Source organism: Myzus persicae, unplaced genomic scaffold, assembly GCF_001856785.1.
Source record: "Myzus persicae strain clone G006 unplaced genomic scaffold, MPER_G0061.0, whole genome shotgun sequence".
Classification (NCBI taxonomy): Eukaryota; Metazoa; Arthropoda; class Insecta; order Hemiptera; family Aphididae; genus Myzus; species Myzus persicae.
In genome coordinates, this window is record NW_019101568.1 from 1,817,665 (window position 1) to 1,828,757 (window position 11,093).

An 11,093-nucleotide genomic window follows, 5' to 3' on the forward strand; every position below is an offset into this window, starting at 1 on the left:
AACAACACCGAGCTAGCCGGACTAACACCACCGAGCTAGACGGACCAGCGACACCGAACCAGGCGAACTAACATCAACGAAGAGCTAGGAGCTAGGACATTAAAGTCACATCTCGCTAGTCTTCATTATTTTAAATAGTCAATTTGGACTTAGTAAATTTATTGTGTTTTTGTATTAATTAAATAAAAAGTATTCAAAATATAAAGAAAAAAACAAACTCTTGTTCATTTATTCTCAACACCATCAAACGAGCGTAGTCAGATTGTTACACAAGGAGTGTATATGATTTCATTTTCTGGATATTTCACACAGCATGGGGCAGAAAAACAATAAGTCACTTGAGATAATATAGCTAATCCATCATTAACAAAGATAGGTACTAGAGAGGCCATATGCAATAGGACAACTCAAGATTTATTTCAGATACAGTGCAGACCAGTACTTCGAAGTACTTATAGAATACGTCAGAGCCTGTTTCCAGTATCTAAATTCTAAAGCGGGGCTTTATTCTGGTGATGGATATATAGGTATTCAAACACAAAAATAAAAAATTTAAACAAATAATGTTTGAGTGCTCCTTACCATTATCATTCGGGTGAATGACTGTTAATAAAGGTGATAGATAGTTTAGGAAGTAGGTACCTCATTTGAAAATTACCAATTTTATTTCTTTAGATATTATAGAAATTCAAGGGTAAAACAAAATTATCCCCCTAAACTTTCGGAGTTGCCCGATTGCGGCCCGAATACAGTTAGTCGTATTTTATCCCAAATATAAGTATCCCGATTGCGGCCCGTCCAAACACACATTGGTTCAAAAAATAGCTTATAATTAATAAAATTAAGCATTTTGTATTAGACATATTTGCATAATATGCAACTCAAATACAATGTCTCGTTTATGATTATTATCTTAAATATATGAATAAATACACAAGTATTTCTTACAAGACTGTAAATAGTATAAATGTAGTCTAACATTTTATCTTAATTTTTTTATCTTTAATGGACTGGAAATTACCACGCCGAATATTGGTGATGGTGAGAATCGTGAATACGATAGTTGTATGTTTATGTCAAAATACGTATCGGACGCAATCGGGATATTTATTTAGTTTTGATAACCTCTGTATAGGCAGTTTCCTACCTAATGTGTACGGGCCGCAATTGGATAGGTGGAAAGGTAAAAAAGTTACTTTGGGTGGCGATCGGGCGACACCCTAAACTTTTTTTACAGTCAGCCATTCAGCCAAATCGATGAAAAAATGGAATGAAAAAAAATTAATTTTATCATTCAAATTATCCGTGTACCCACAGCCCACAGACATAAATATATATATATGTTAATAAAATATTAATGTATAATATGGTTATTGGTTAGCCACAGAACACCGACAAAAGCATTACATAAAAAGCAACATAATATATTATGTAATATTCTGTTATTGTCTATAATGGTAAAACCAATGTTTGAGTACGACTGTCGACTATTATGAATTTGTCCATACACAATTTTATTTGGTTACGTATTATTGTTAAATTATTGCACCACTCATCCGTAGTCCCACTGCCCATTCCCAGAATTTTTAGGATATTTTCTATTATTGTAAATATTCATTATCAACTGTGTAATTATTTTTTAATTTCAGAACTTCTAGTAACAACTATGACAGTTCAACAATTGAAATATTTAATTTGCACGGTTAATAGGTTATAAACACAATGAGTAAAAACTAAAGTAATTAAACATAATAACTATTACTGTGTAATTTTGTGACTATATTGCGTCCATTGTTTTTACTTTTATTTTATTTATCTTTCAATATGTGCAGACGTGCAGACGTACAGTGTGCACTAAAATTAATCACAACGTTTAACCAAGTACCTACCAACTTGAGTAAATCAACTTGAATAGGTAAGCGTTTTAAATTTTCATTAATCAATCTAACTTTGACGCTAAGTTTTTTGTGAATAAATAACAAATATATATTTATATTACCCGTGTACAACTTGATGTGTTTCGTTTTTACTATTAAGTAAAATATCAAAAATTATTTACCCTGCAGTTATTTAATATCAATTAAAATATTGCTTGTTGTTCGTAATATAACGTTTATTATTTCTATTTTTTTATAATGCATATTAATAATTATACTAAAAAAGTGACTCTACTACTCCCCTGTATAGGATATATGTATTAGAATATTATACTAAAATTTTCAACTTATAAAATCTTACTGTTAATGATAGAATTATACGATATTATACCGAATGAATGGTTAAAACGAATGTATTAATGCATACAATGTTAAGTGTGTAGAGGTAACTCTATGATAGTATACCTGACCTAACCTATATATGAGTAATGGTGGAAAATACCGGAAACGTCCAAGTTTCTTCAATTAATATTTTTTGAACTTTAAGTCTATTGCAAAACAGCTAAGTAACAGCGACCGAGGGAAGATCGTTAGTTTCAATCATAATTCGGTATTCCGGATATAAGATCTACATACATATATTATAGATGGCTAAAGTTTAGCACATAACATATACCACAATAATACATAACATCTATAACATCATAATATATATAAAATCACATATATAATATCTATACAATATATTAATATGTAATAACATCTATACAATATATTAATATGTAATGTCGTATAGATCCTAGTGGGAACCTCTGAAACAGGTAGGAACTCGTATTTTTCCATTTGGTTTGCTAACTATAGTTCACTTGTAAATTGTAATCGTTATATTAAAAATGAGGGTAAGTAGATAACCGCTGTGCTGTACAGTAGGAGTCAAATGTACCTCGCCATTGAGTAGGTCATTGTGATGGATGTGTAAAAATTTGAATTCAATGACAAATCACTGCACACGAAAAGCGATTCTGAGTGGAGACGGTCAGCATATTAACATATACATATTATAGTTTATATCGCTAATAAGTAATAATTATTATATTAATTTATTTTATTATTAGAAATACGGAATAAACCAGAGGTTTCCAAACTGAGCACGGGCTATGACACAAGGGTACAACGAGCCCATGACAGGGGAACCACTGCAAATATGAAAATATATAATGTAAATTGTAAAGTATTAATATTATAATAATAATATTTTGTATAATATTTTGTAAACTGCTTTTATCATTTAACAATTTAGGGCCGGCCCACAATATCCGTAAGAAACACGACTAAACAGATTTAGTCATGGTTTGAAATGCAATTGTAACGGTGCCGGTGCGTTAAAAGTGGATGCGTCTTACCGTATTGAGGTTTGCGGTCCGTTTTTGTCAATTCATTTGGATACCAGTGCGCTATGCGTTAAAAGCGGATAATGTGCTAACGTCATTAAAATTCACAAAACAACATGTTTCTGTGAATAAAGTGGTACCCGGCATCCGTTTTAAACACAGCTTGTTGCCTCGGTAGTTGATATATTCATATTATTAATGTTTTTATCAGCTAAATTATCCGTTTTCACCAGTCACCGACATCATTGTAAAATCAATACATAATACGATACATCCGCTCAGAATATAGCTAAAAAAAACATTTTTCTTAAAACATCTGTCGACAATGACATACGCGTAATCTAAACTTAAGTGGACATTTTTTAAAACCAAAAACCATTGTTTTCGTTTAGACCAACAACACACCGTTATCCGAGGAGTGGATACATCAAAACAAATTAAACACAGAACACTTAAATGTTATTATTTGTTCATTAATTTAAACTTAAATCCTTATTATTCAGAAAAATAACAAATGTATTTAATTACTGATACCAGTAATGCTTGATCGAATTCGTTAATCTCAGATGAGCTCTTCCTATAATCATTTAAAGATAACATGCCACAACCAATCCCAATAAGATATAAAATACGCTTGAAAAATGAGTACTATATCATATTATCGTTGAACTAATATTATATACATTTAGAAAAATCTTGATCTTAAATACACACGTTTTGTTCCGATACCCCAATACAACAATCATGAAGAAATGGAAAAAGATCTCTCTATTCGTGTGCGTGTTTGCATTCGTCAGAGAATTTAGGCCTATCGAGCCGTTTTACGCGGCTTACATGACAAGTCCAGCTATAAACATCACATTAACTCAGGTAAAATATAAAATATACATTAGACACAATATATATATAGGTATAAGCATATCGAAGGTTACATGGCAAAATAAGCTATAGCATGTAAGTGACATTTTTTAGTTTTCAGGAGATTCGAAAAACATTTTGTTGTAATTTATTATTTTTTTCACTACTTTTTTGATGAGTAAATAACTTTTTTACGTAGGATTTAGCATATTTTTCGTAGTTTTTTTACTTTATATAAATATACATTTTTGATTGGCTTTTGATTATTATTTACATGGATACGGAAATTTGAATAATACATTTGTCGAATTAACTTGACGCTTATGCCCTTATATGGGCACCATTTAATGCATTTATCTCCAATTAAATTTTGGTATAATTAATGACCTAAAATCAATATTATAATAATTAATAACTCGTGTATTTGTAATCGCTTTGCTATAATTATTTTAAGATAAAATGCAAATTAAAATTAAAAATAAATAAATAATTAACTCGCGTTCCTGATGATAATGAGCAGGCAAATTATTTGTAAAAAATAAATCAATGTCGATAAACTCCGCTTGTCCCCTAAACATTCGTGTTACTGCATTATCTATTCCTATTTTACTGTCGTTTAGACCAATTTTTCAAAAGAACTAAGGAAAAAAGTGTCGTAATTATAACGCAAACTGAAAATAATTTAAACTGTTTGCTAAATAATGGGCAGATCTGTTTAAACGCATCATGAACACCAAAAAGGATATAGTATTATGTGGCAAGGGCGGGAAGTGAGCTATTTCAAGCTTGGGCGACGTGTGAGCCTCAGCGTTCATCGATCATGGCAAACGTAATTCAGGGATCTATGCAACAATCAGACTCTTCTTGATTCTTATTCTATTCATGAAAGAAAAATGTTTACACTTAATGCAAGGAGGTTTAATATAAATATAAGAGGTAACCAACATTATAATATGCTTTGTAAAGACAGTGTCTGGTCGTGCAGGGCACATTCCCAACACTTCCAGTTTACCAGAGAAGGTCGCTTTCCAACGCTTCAACAGTCATCGAAAACTAAACGTTTGGTGCAGGCGTGACAAAAACATATTTTTCACACGCATATTATCCAATAATGTTAGTCATGTCACTTTGATCCTATATAAGTGTCGTCTAGACCCTTTTGCAATGTAACCATTGATATTATACGATGCAATTATGTCTGAATCGTGTTATGATATTCGGATCTAACGTTATATGCTCACCGAATTTCTGCGATTTTTACAGACGTCAAGAGATGTTTATGCAGTTGGAGCGTACTCGTGCTTTGTTCTCATCATCATTGTGTTCTTGATCACTGACTATCTGAAATATAAGCCGGTGTTGATAATGGACGGGATATGTGGTGTAATGGCCTATTGCAGTATTGTTGGACATCCGAGTTTATTGAGAATGCAGGTATAAATTATACCAAATAAGTACTATCGTTATGAGTTATGATGACTATTATAACTTATACGTTATTTTATATTATAATATTATGATATTTGTGTTTTTCACCGAGATTCGAGATTTGTAATATCGTTGTTTTTTTTTTTCATTTCAAAATAATAAGCAAAGGGAAAAATATTTTACAGATTGGCCAAGTGTTCTACGGTTTCTTCTTCTCGTCCGAAGTGGCTTATTTTGGTTATTTATACGCCATGACCGATGATAAACGTCTCTATCAAAGGATCACTGGGCAAGCTAGAGCGGCGTGTCTCTCGGGCAAGTTCTTATCGTCTTTTTTCGCCCAAGCAGTCAGTCTCGTCAACGGTTCAGTTCCTTACATCGAATTGGTTTACATTAGTATATTCGGTATATATCTTATTCGTTAAAAGTTTTTCAACGAATTCAGTTAGACATATTTGTCAATAAAATATAAACCATTTGATTTTCAAGGAATGTTTTTCTCAACTGTTTGGGCCTATTTGATGCCTAACGTTACTAATAGTATCTATTTTCATAACGAAAAATCTGAATCAACTGATGAGAGCCCGCCACCAGTTAAAAATCACACGTCTTCTTCGGATGAACCAAAAACCACAGAGAATGTTGAATCTCAACCATCGAAAACAAAGGTAGGTAACGCAATTTAATATAGAACTTTCTTACCGGTTACCTGGCTAACGATTGTATTAAAAAATTTTTTAATGGTACCATGAAACACGGTACTTAGTCGCTTTTAATTAACATTATAAAAGTACTTTTCAGATAACCAAGGAAATTAATAAAGATGAAGGTAAAAGTCTGGGTCAAGTATTATCATGCTTACAGAAGGATTTCAAGCGGTCGTATTCAGATCCATATGTTAGAAAACTTTGTTTGTGGTGGGCTTTTGCTTTTGGAGCATATGTACAGGTAAATATGCGATCCAATATTCTATTGTATATTTGTATTTTTGTATGGCAAGACCGGGAATTTAGGTATGATTGTTGAGGGCCAAATATGAGGCTCGAGCTGCAGTCGATATCTGCATTTCGTCCTATACTGAAATTTATTGTCTCGTCCTTTAAGTTAGCCCTTCAACATTATTCAAAGATTCTGAAAATTATGAAAACAGTAAGCGAGTAGTTCGCTGGAATTAGAGAGTCCATTTTTAAAATGTGCTAATATGTCAAATGCATGTTCAGAGTTATTCGAGCCACACACACCTGCTATTTTTGTCACACTTCAGCCACCTCTGAAACCCCATCTATAGATAGCCATCGATTATCGGTTATCCTATCCATAGTGTACTGTTCTTTATGTTCGTCAAACTATTTTAGAACAAGTTAATTTCCTTGTTTTAGGTAGCACCTCCACGTGGGGACTGAACCCTTCGCACACTGCTTGGCCCCCATACAGCATCATTTAAATAGAATGCTAATTTCTGATAACTCAATAAATAATTTCGTATTTTTCCATGACAATTTAACCAGGTTGAAATCAATATTTAAATATTAAGTGTTAACCACTTTTGGTTAGTACGAACTACTATTATGTATTAAGTATAAATACTAATATAATATGTCAAAACTAAATAGATTAATATTAAGTTGATTTGCTTATTTTATTATGTTTTGTTTTTGTTATATATGTAAAAACATATGTATGCACACGGGGCGTGCCGCTCGTGCCCAGGCACGCCCTGTGATTTTGAATGGTCCGAAACGCCCTATGACTCAATCTTATACTCACATAATTGTAATGAATATACCTAAATTACCAAATTCAATTTTAAATAATATTTTTAAAGCGAATTTGAAAAAATTGAATAATTCACTATGTGCACTCTGTATATAGTTTAATATATTGAGTATAATATGTAGCAGGGCTTCAAAACGTTACTTATAACGTTATAACGATAACATTTTTAAAAAAAAATGGAACTAATTAACCAGATTACAACAGAAACGAAGGGTGGTAAATACTAAATAATATCACTGAATGCTTTCATTTCAGGTCTACACGTACATTAATGTGTTGTACACTTATGTATTAGATTTAAATGAAGATACACATTTCACTTTGTACAACGGTGCGGCAGAATCACTTAACACTTTAATAGGTATGCACAATTTATTACAGACTACACAGTAACGTATTACGTAGCTAAAACAAAAATGTGGTGCGACGCTACATCCACGTATTATAATAGTATATCCAAATCTAGGTAACAGTCTAAGTACATCTGTATGGCAGGGGCACTATGGAAAATACCTACCTATATACATTGCCCCGGATTTCCATCACGATAGATTTTATTGAGTTAAACAAAGTATCTAAATATCAAATCAAAAAAGGAAAATTTTGTTTACCACCTAAGTGTCGGTTTTTATTCAAAGTAAAATAATATAATATAAGAAAAAATTATGATTATGCCATACATATCGTCATCTAAACCTAAAGTATATCTATCGAAATAGCTGAAACACCTACCTACGGTCTACAATCACAGTTGATCACAATTTCTGATTTTTCAATATGAGAATTAGTAATTACTGATTGGCTATTGATTTTACACAGATCTTAACTTTAAACAGAAATATACTTCAGAACAAAGTTTCTTTCCATAGAATGTTACCCGTCGTAGAGAGACAGAAACGGAAAATTTTGGTCATGTACCTGTACGGTCTTCACCTTAACACCTACAAAATGTATATTGTATGATAATTAATAAGTGGTTTAGTAAGTATGCGTACCGGCCGTCGTCGCAAGCACTCGGATGGGTGACCACCGGGGTTTTTAGCAACACACAGATCCTTGCCACACATATAAACTTGTTCCAACCAAACGTCCTCTATCCACACAATACCAGTATGATGATCTTAGTAATTGAAGCCTTAATCCAAATAAAAAATAACAATAATAATTAGTAAATAATGATAATATTATATTAATTTTGTTTTTAATTTTTTAATAAATTATATTTATATAGGGGCTATTGCTGCTTATTCAATTGGCAAACTAGAATTAAATTGGTTCAAAGTCGGAGACTTATTTCTAGGAATTGGTTCAATACTCGCTGGAATAGTACTTCTTGGTTGTTTTTACACAAGAACCATGTGGTTCATTTACGCTTTCTACATAATCTACGGGTGTCTTTACCAAACGATGTTGACGGTCGCCGAGTAATTTTTTGAATATTTTCATACAACAAAAATTTTACATTTACTTAAATAACAGCTCGGTGTATGACACATTATAGATCCGAAGTCGCCAAACAATTAAGCAGAGATAGTTACGGTCTCGTATTTGGATTTAACTCATTTATTGCACTGTTCCTGCACACGCTAATGACTTACGGCATCGTTCAAGGACACATTATCTCGGTTTCAACGATACAACAAGTAAATAAACAAACCAATAAAACCATAAAACAATAAACGATGTCATAGGATTTTTTTTAAATATAAGAGACCTTTTTTACACGTGCTACACATTAGAGTATGTATTATACTACAGACCACAGACTGATAAATTGTGCACATCACTATATCGACTAAAAACAAAACTATTTAAAATGGTGAAGGACCTACCTACAATAAAAATCATCACATTAATATTTTATTTTATTAATGTGTCATTTTAAACATTTTTGTTTTTAGTCGTTAGTTTGCACTCCTACGGAGAAGTTATCACTTCGGTATTTTAATTTATTATCGCCATGTTGACTTCTGCGAATCACGAGTGGGTAGCTACCGTTGTTTGAGTAGCCCTGAAAGTCTGAATTATAGTAAAGTTATAACACTTATAACTATTTTTAATGTTATAAGATTACGCTGACATTAATGAATCAATTATCTGAACCCATAAGTAATGTAACGGGATTAATTAAAATATATTTTCTGTGGTACGGTATGATGTGCAATTTCAAAGTTAAAATGTTATTTAGCCTTAATGACTTGTTGGTATCACTGTATTTAAATCGTTTCAGAGATGTTTTTTAAAATTGTATTTTAAATGCATTTTTCTATTTTTGCAGTTTTTGATTTATGCTGTTTACTACATGTGCATTGGAGCGGTGTTCCTAATTTTCTCAATCAAAAGTTATTTCTCATCAGCCACAACCGACAGTATTATAGAATGTAAACAATAAATTATTTACTTATAAATGTACATAAAATAAAACCTTTAACTCTTATTTTGTGTCAAATTAAATAGTTTATTTTGTTTGTTATATATTATTTAAAAATGTAAGTATGTGAATATTGTGAACTGTGAACACTTTGATAATTAATTAATTTGGTATGTATTGCCTTTATTGTTTTTTTGTTTAAACTAGTTTCGGGTGATCATGATGCACAAATATAAATAATGTATTATCTATTGACTTGTATATATAATAATATAATAGTGCTTAAATAAAAATGAAAGTGTTCTGAAATCTAAAAAATTATTTTAAGTAAATTACGTGGAATGCATAAATACTCCCTCAAAATGTGATATCTCTATAATATGCGTTAATGTGAAAATATAGACACACTAAAAACTATGTATATATATATATATTAGATGGGTTGGCAACAGTGTAAAATAGGTTAGTTATAGCCGATAAAGGTTTTCTGTAGTTTGATGACCAATAATATTATAATATAAGCCGCTCAACAATATTTACATACCTACGCACGATGAGTTCACAATATTTTAAAGGTTGCTATGCTCGAAGTTCGTATATTATTTGAATTAATACAGCTATTATTATATCATACCGATTATTATTGTAATATTGTCCTTCCACAATATGACATCATTAAATTATTGACTCATAATTAATATCGGTATCTATAAGAATTGCATAGGTTGTAATGTTGTATAGTGTACAATGAAGGTATAATTCACAGAATTGTATGCTAACCTATTATATTGACTATACTTTAAGTTTATGTAACAATTTATTGATATTCCATGAGTAAAAATATTTAATAACAAATACAGAATTATTTTATTAACTGATGTGATATTCTAAGCCCGGGAAATTTACTTTTGTTTGTAGGTAGATATTATTGCAAAGATGATATAAAAATTCCATGTGTTTCATATTAGGTGTCAAAAAATATGTTATTAACAGTTATGTATTCAATTTCACAAACAGCTCTTATTTTGATACCTACCTATGGGCTATGTGGCTATGTGCTATGTAAAGTAATGGAATATTATGAAATGTATATGATACGTGCTTGACCGTATTGGCGGTGCTCCACGAGTAAACGACTTCATCAGGGAGCTTTTCAATTTTTTCGGTCTCTGTTTCAAAAGCTGGTATCGAAATCTAGTTCATTTGCAATTCTGAGTTCCATTTGTCTACACGTCTCCGTTCAAAATTAAAAATGTCTAGTATGTGCGTATTGTTTGCCAGATTATAGAACGAGGAATTTATAATAATATTACATTACTAGCCAAGCTAAAATAATAATCTAGTTGTAGCCGTAGGTACGAGATGAAAATCCGAAATGGCAAGATGAACAAA

The 11,093-nt window shown here is 31.4% G+C and overlaps 1 protein-coding gene across 3 annotated transcripts; it reads left to right on the forward strand.

The window, feature by feature from the left end:
• The first annotated feature begins 1,793 nt into the window (after positions 1–1,793).
• LOC111029590 (thiamine transporter 2-like) lies at positions 1,794–9,952 on the forward strand. 3 transcript variants are annotated; one of them, XM_022308645.1, is made up of 13 exons: positions 1,796–1,915; positions 2,805–2,912; positions 2,993–3,103; positions 3,178–3,442; positions 3,958–4,138; positions 5,390–5,560; positions 5,740–5,959; positions 6,044–6,222; positions 6,356–6,502; positions 7,586–7,691; positions 8,562–8,754; positions 8,832–8,973; positions 9,609–9,952. In XM_022308645.1, exons 4-13 carry the CDS (start codon positions 3,270–3,272, stop codon positions 9,720–9,722), a joined length of 1,626 nt encoding a protein of 541 aa, XP_022164337.1. In that variant the 5' UTR covers positions 1,796–1,915; positions 2,805–2,912; positions 2,993–3,103; positions 3,178–3,269; the 3' UTR covers positions 9,723–9,952. The 3 variants fall into 3 exon arrangements, with proteins under 3 accessions (XP_022164338.1, XP_022164337.1, XP_022164339.1); XM_022308646.1 differs by lacking the exon at positions 2,805–2,912 and having other exon boundaries at positions 1,794–1,915; XM_022308647.1 differs by lacking the exon at positions 1,796–1,915 and having other exon boundaries at positions 2,698–2,912; positions 2,993–3,096.
• The last annotated feature ends 1,141 nt before the right edge of the window (positions 9,953–11,093 follow it).

Bases quoted from the DNA above. Each gene is read 5' to 3' on its own strand.
- LOC111029590 (XM_022308646.1), top strand. From the start codon at position 3,270: ATGCGTCTTACCGTATTGAGGTTTGCGGTCCGTTTTTGTCAATTCATT. The intron at 5,561-5,739 runs GTATAAATTATA...AATATTTTACAG, and splicing joins CGAGTTTATTGAGAATGCAG to ATTGGCCAAGTGTTCTACGG. The intron at 5,960-6,043 runs GTATATATCTTA...TTGATTTTCAAG, and splicing joins GGTTTACATTAGTATATTCG to GAATGTTTTTCTCAACTGTT.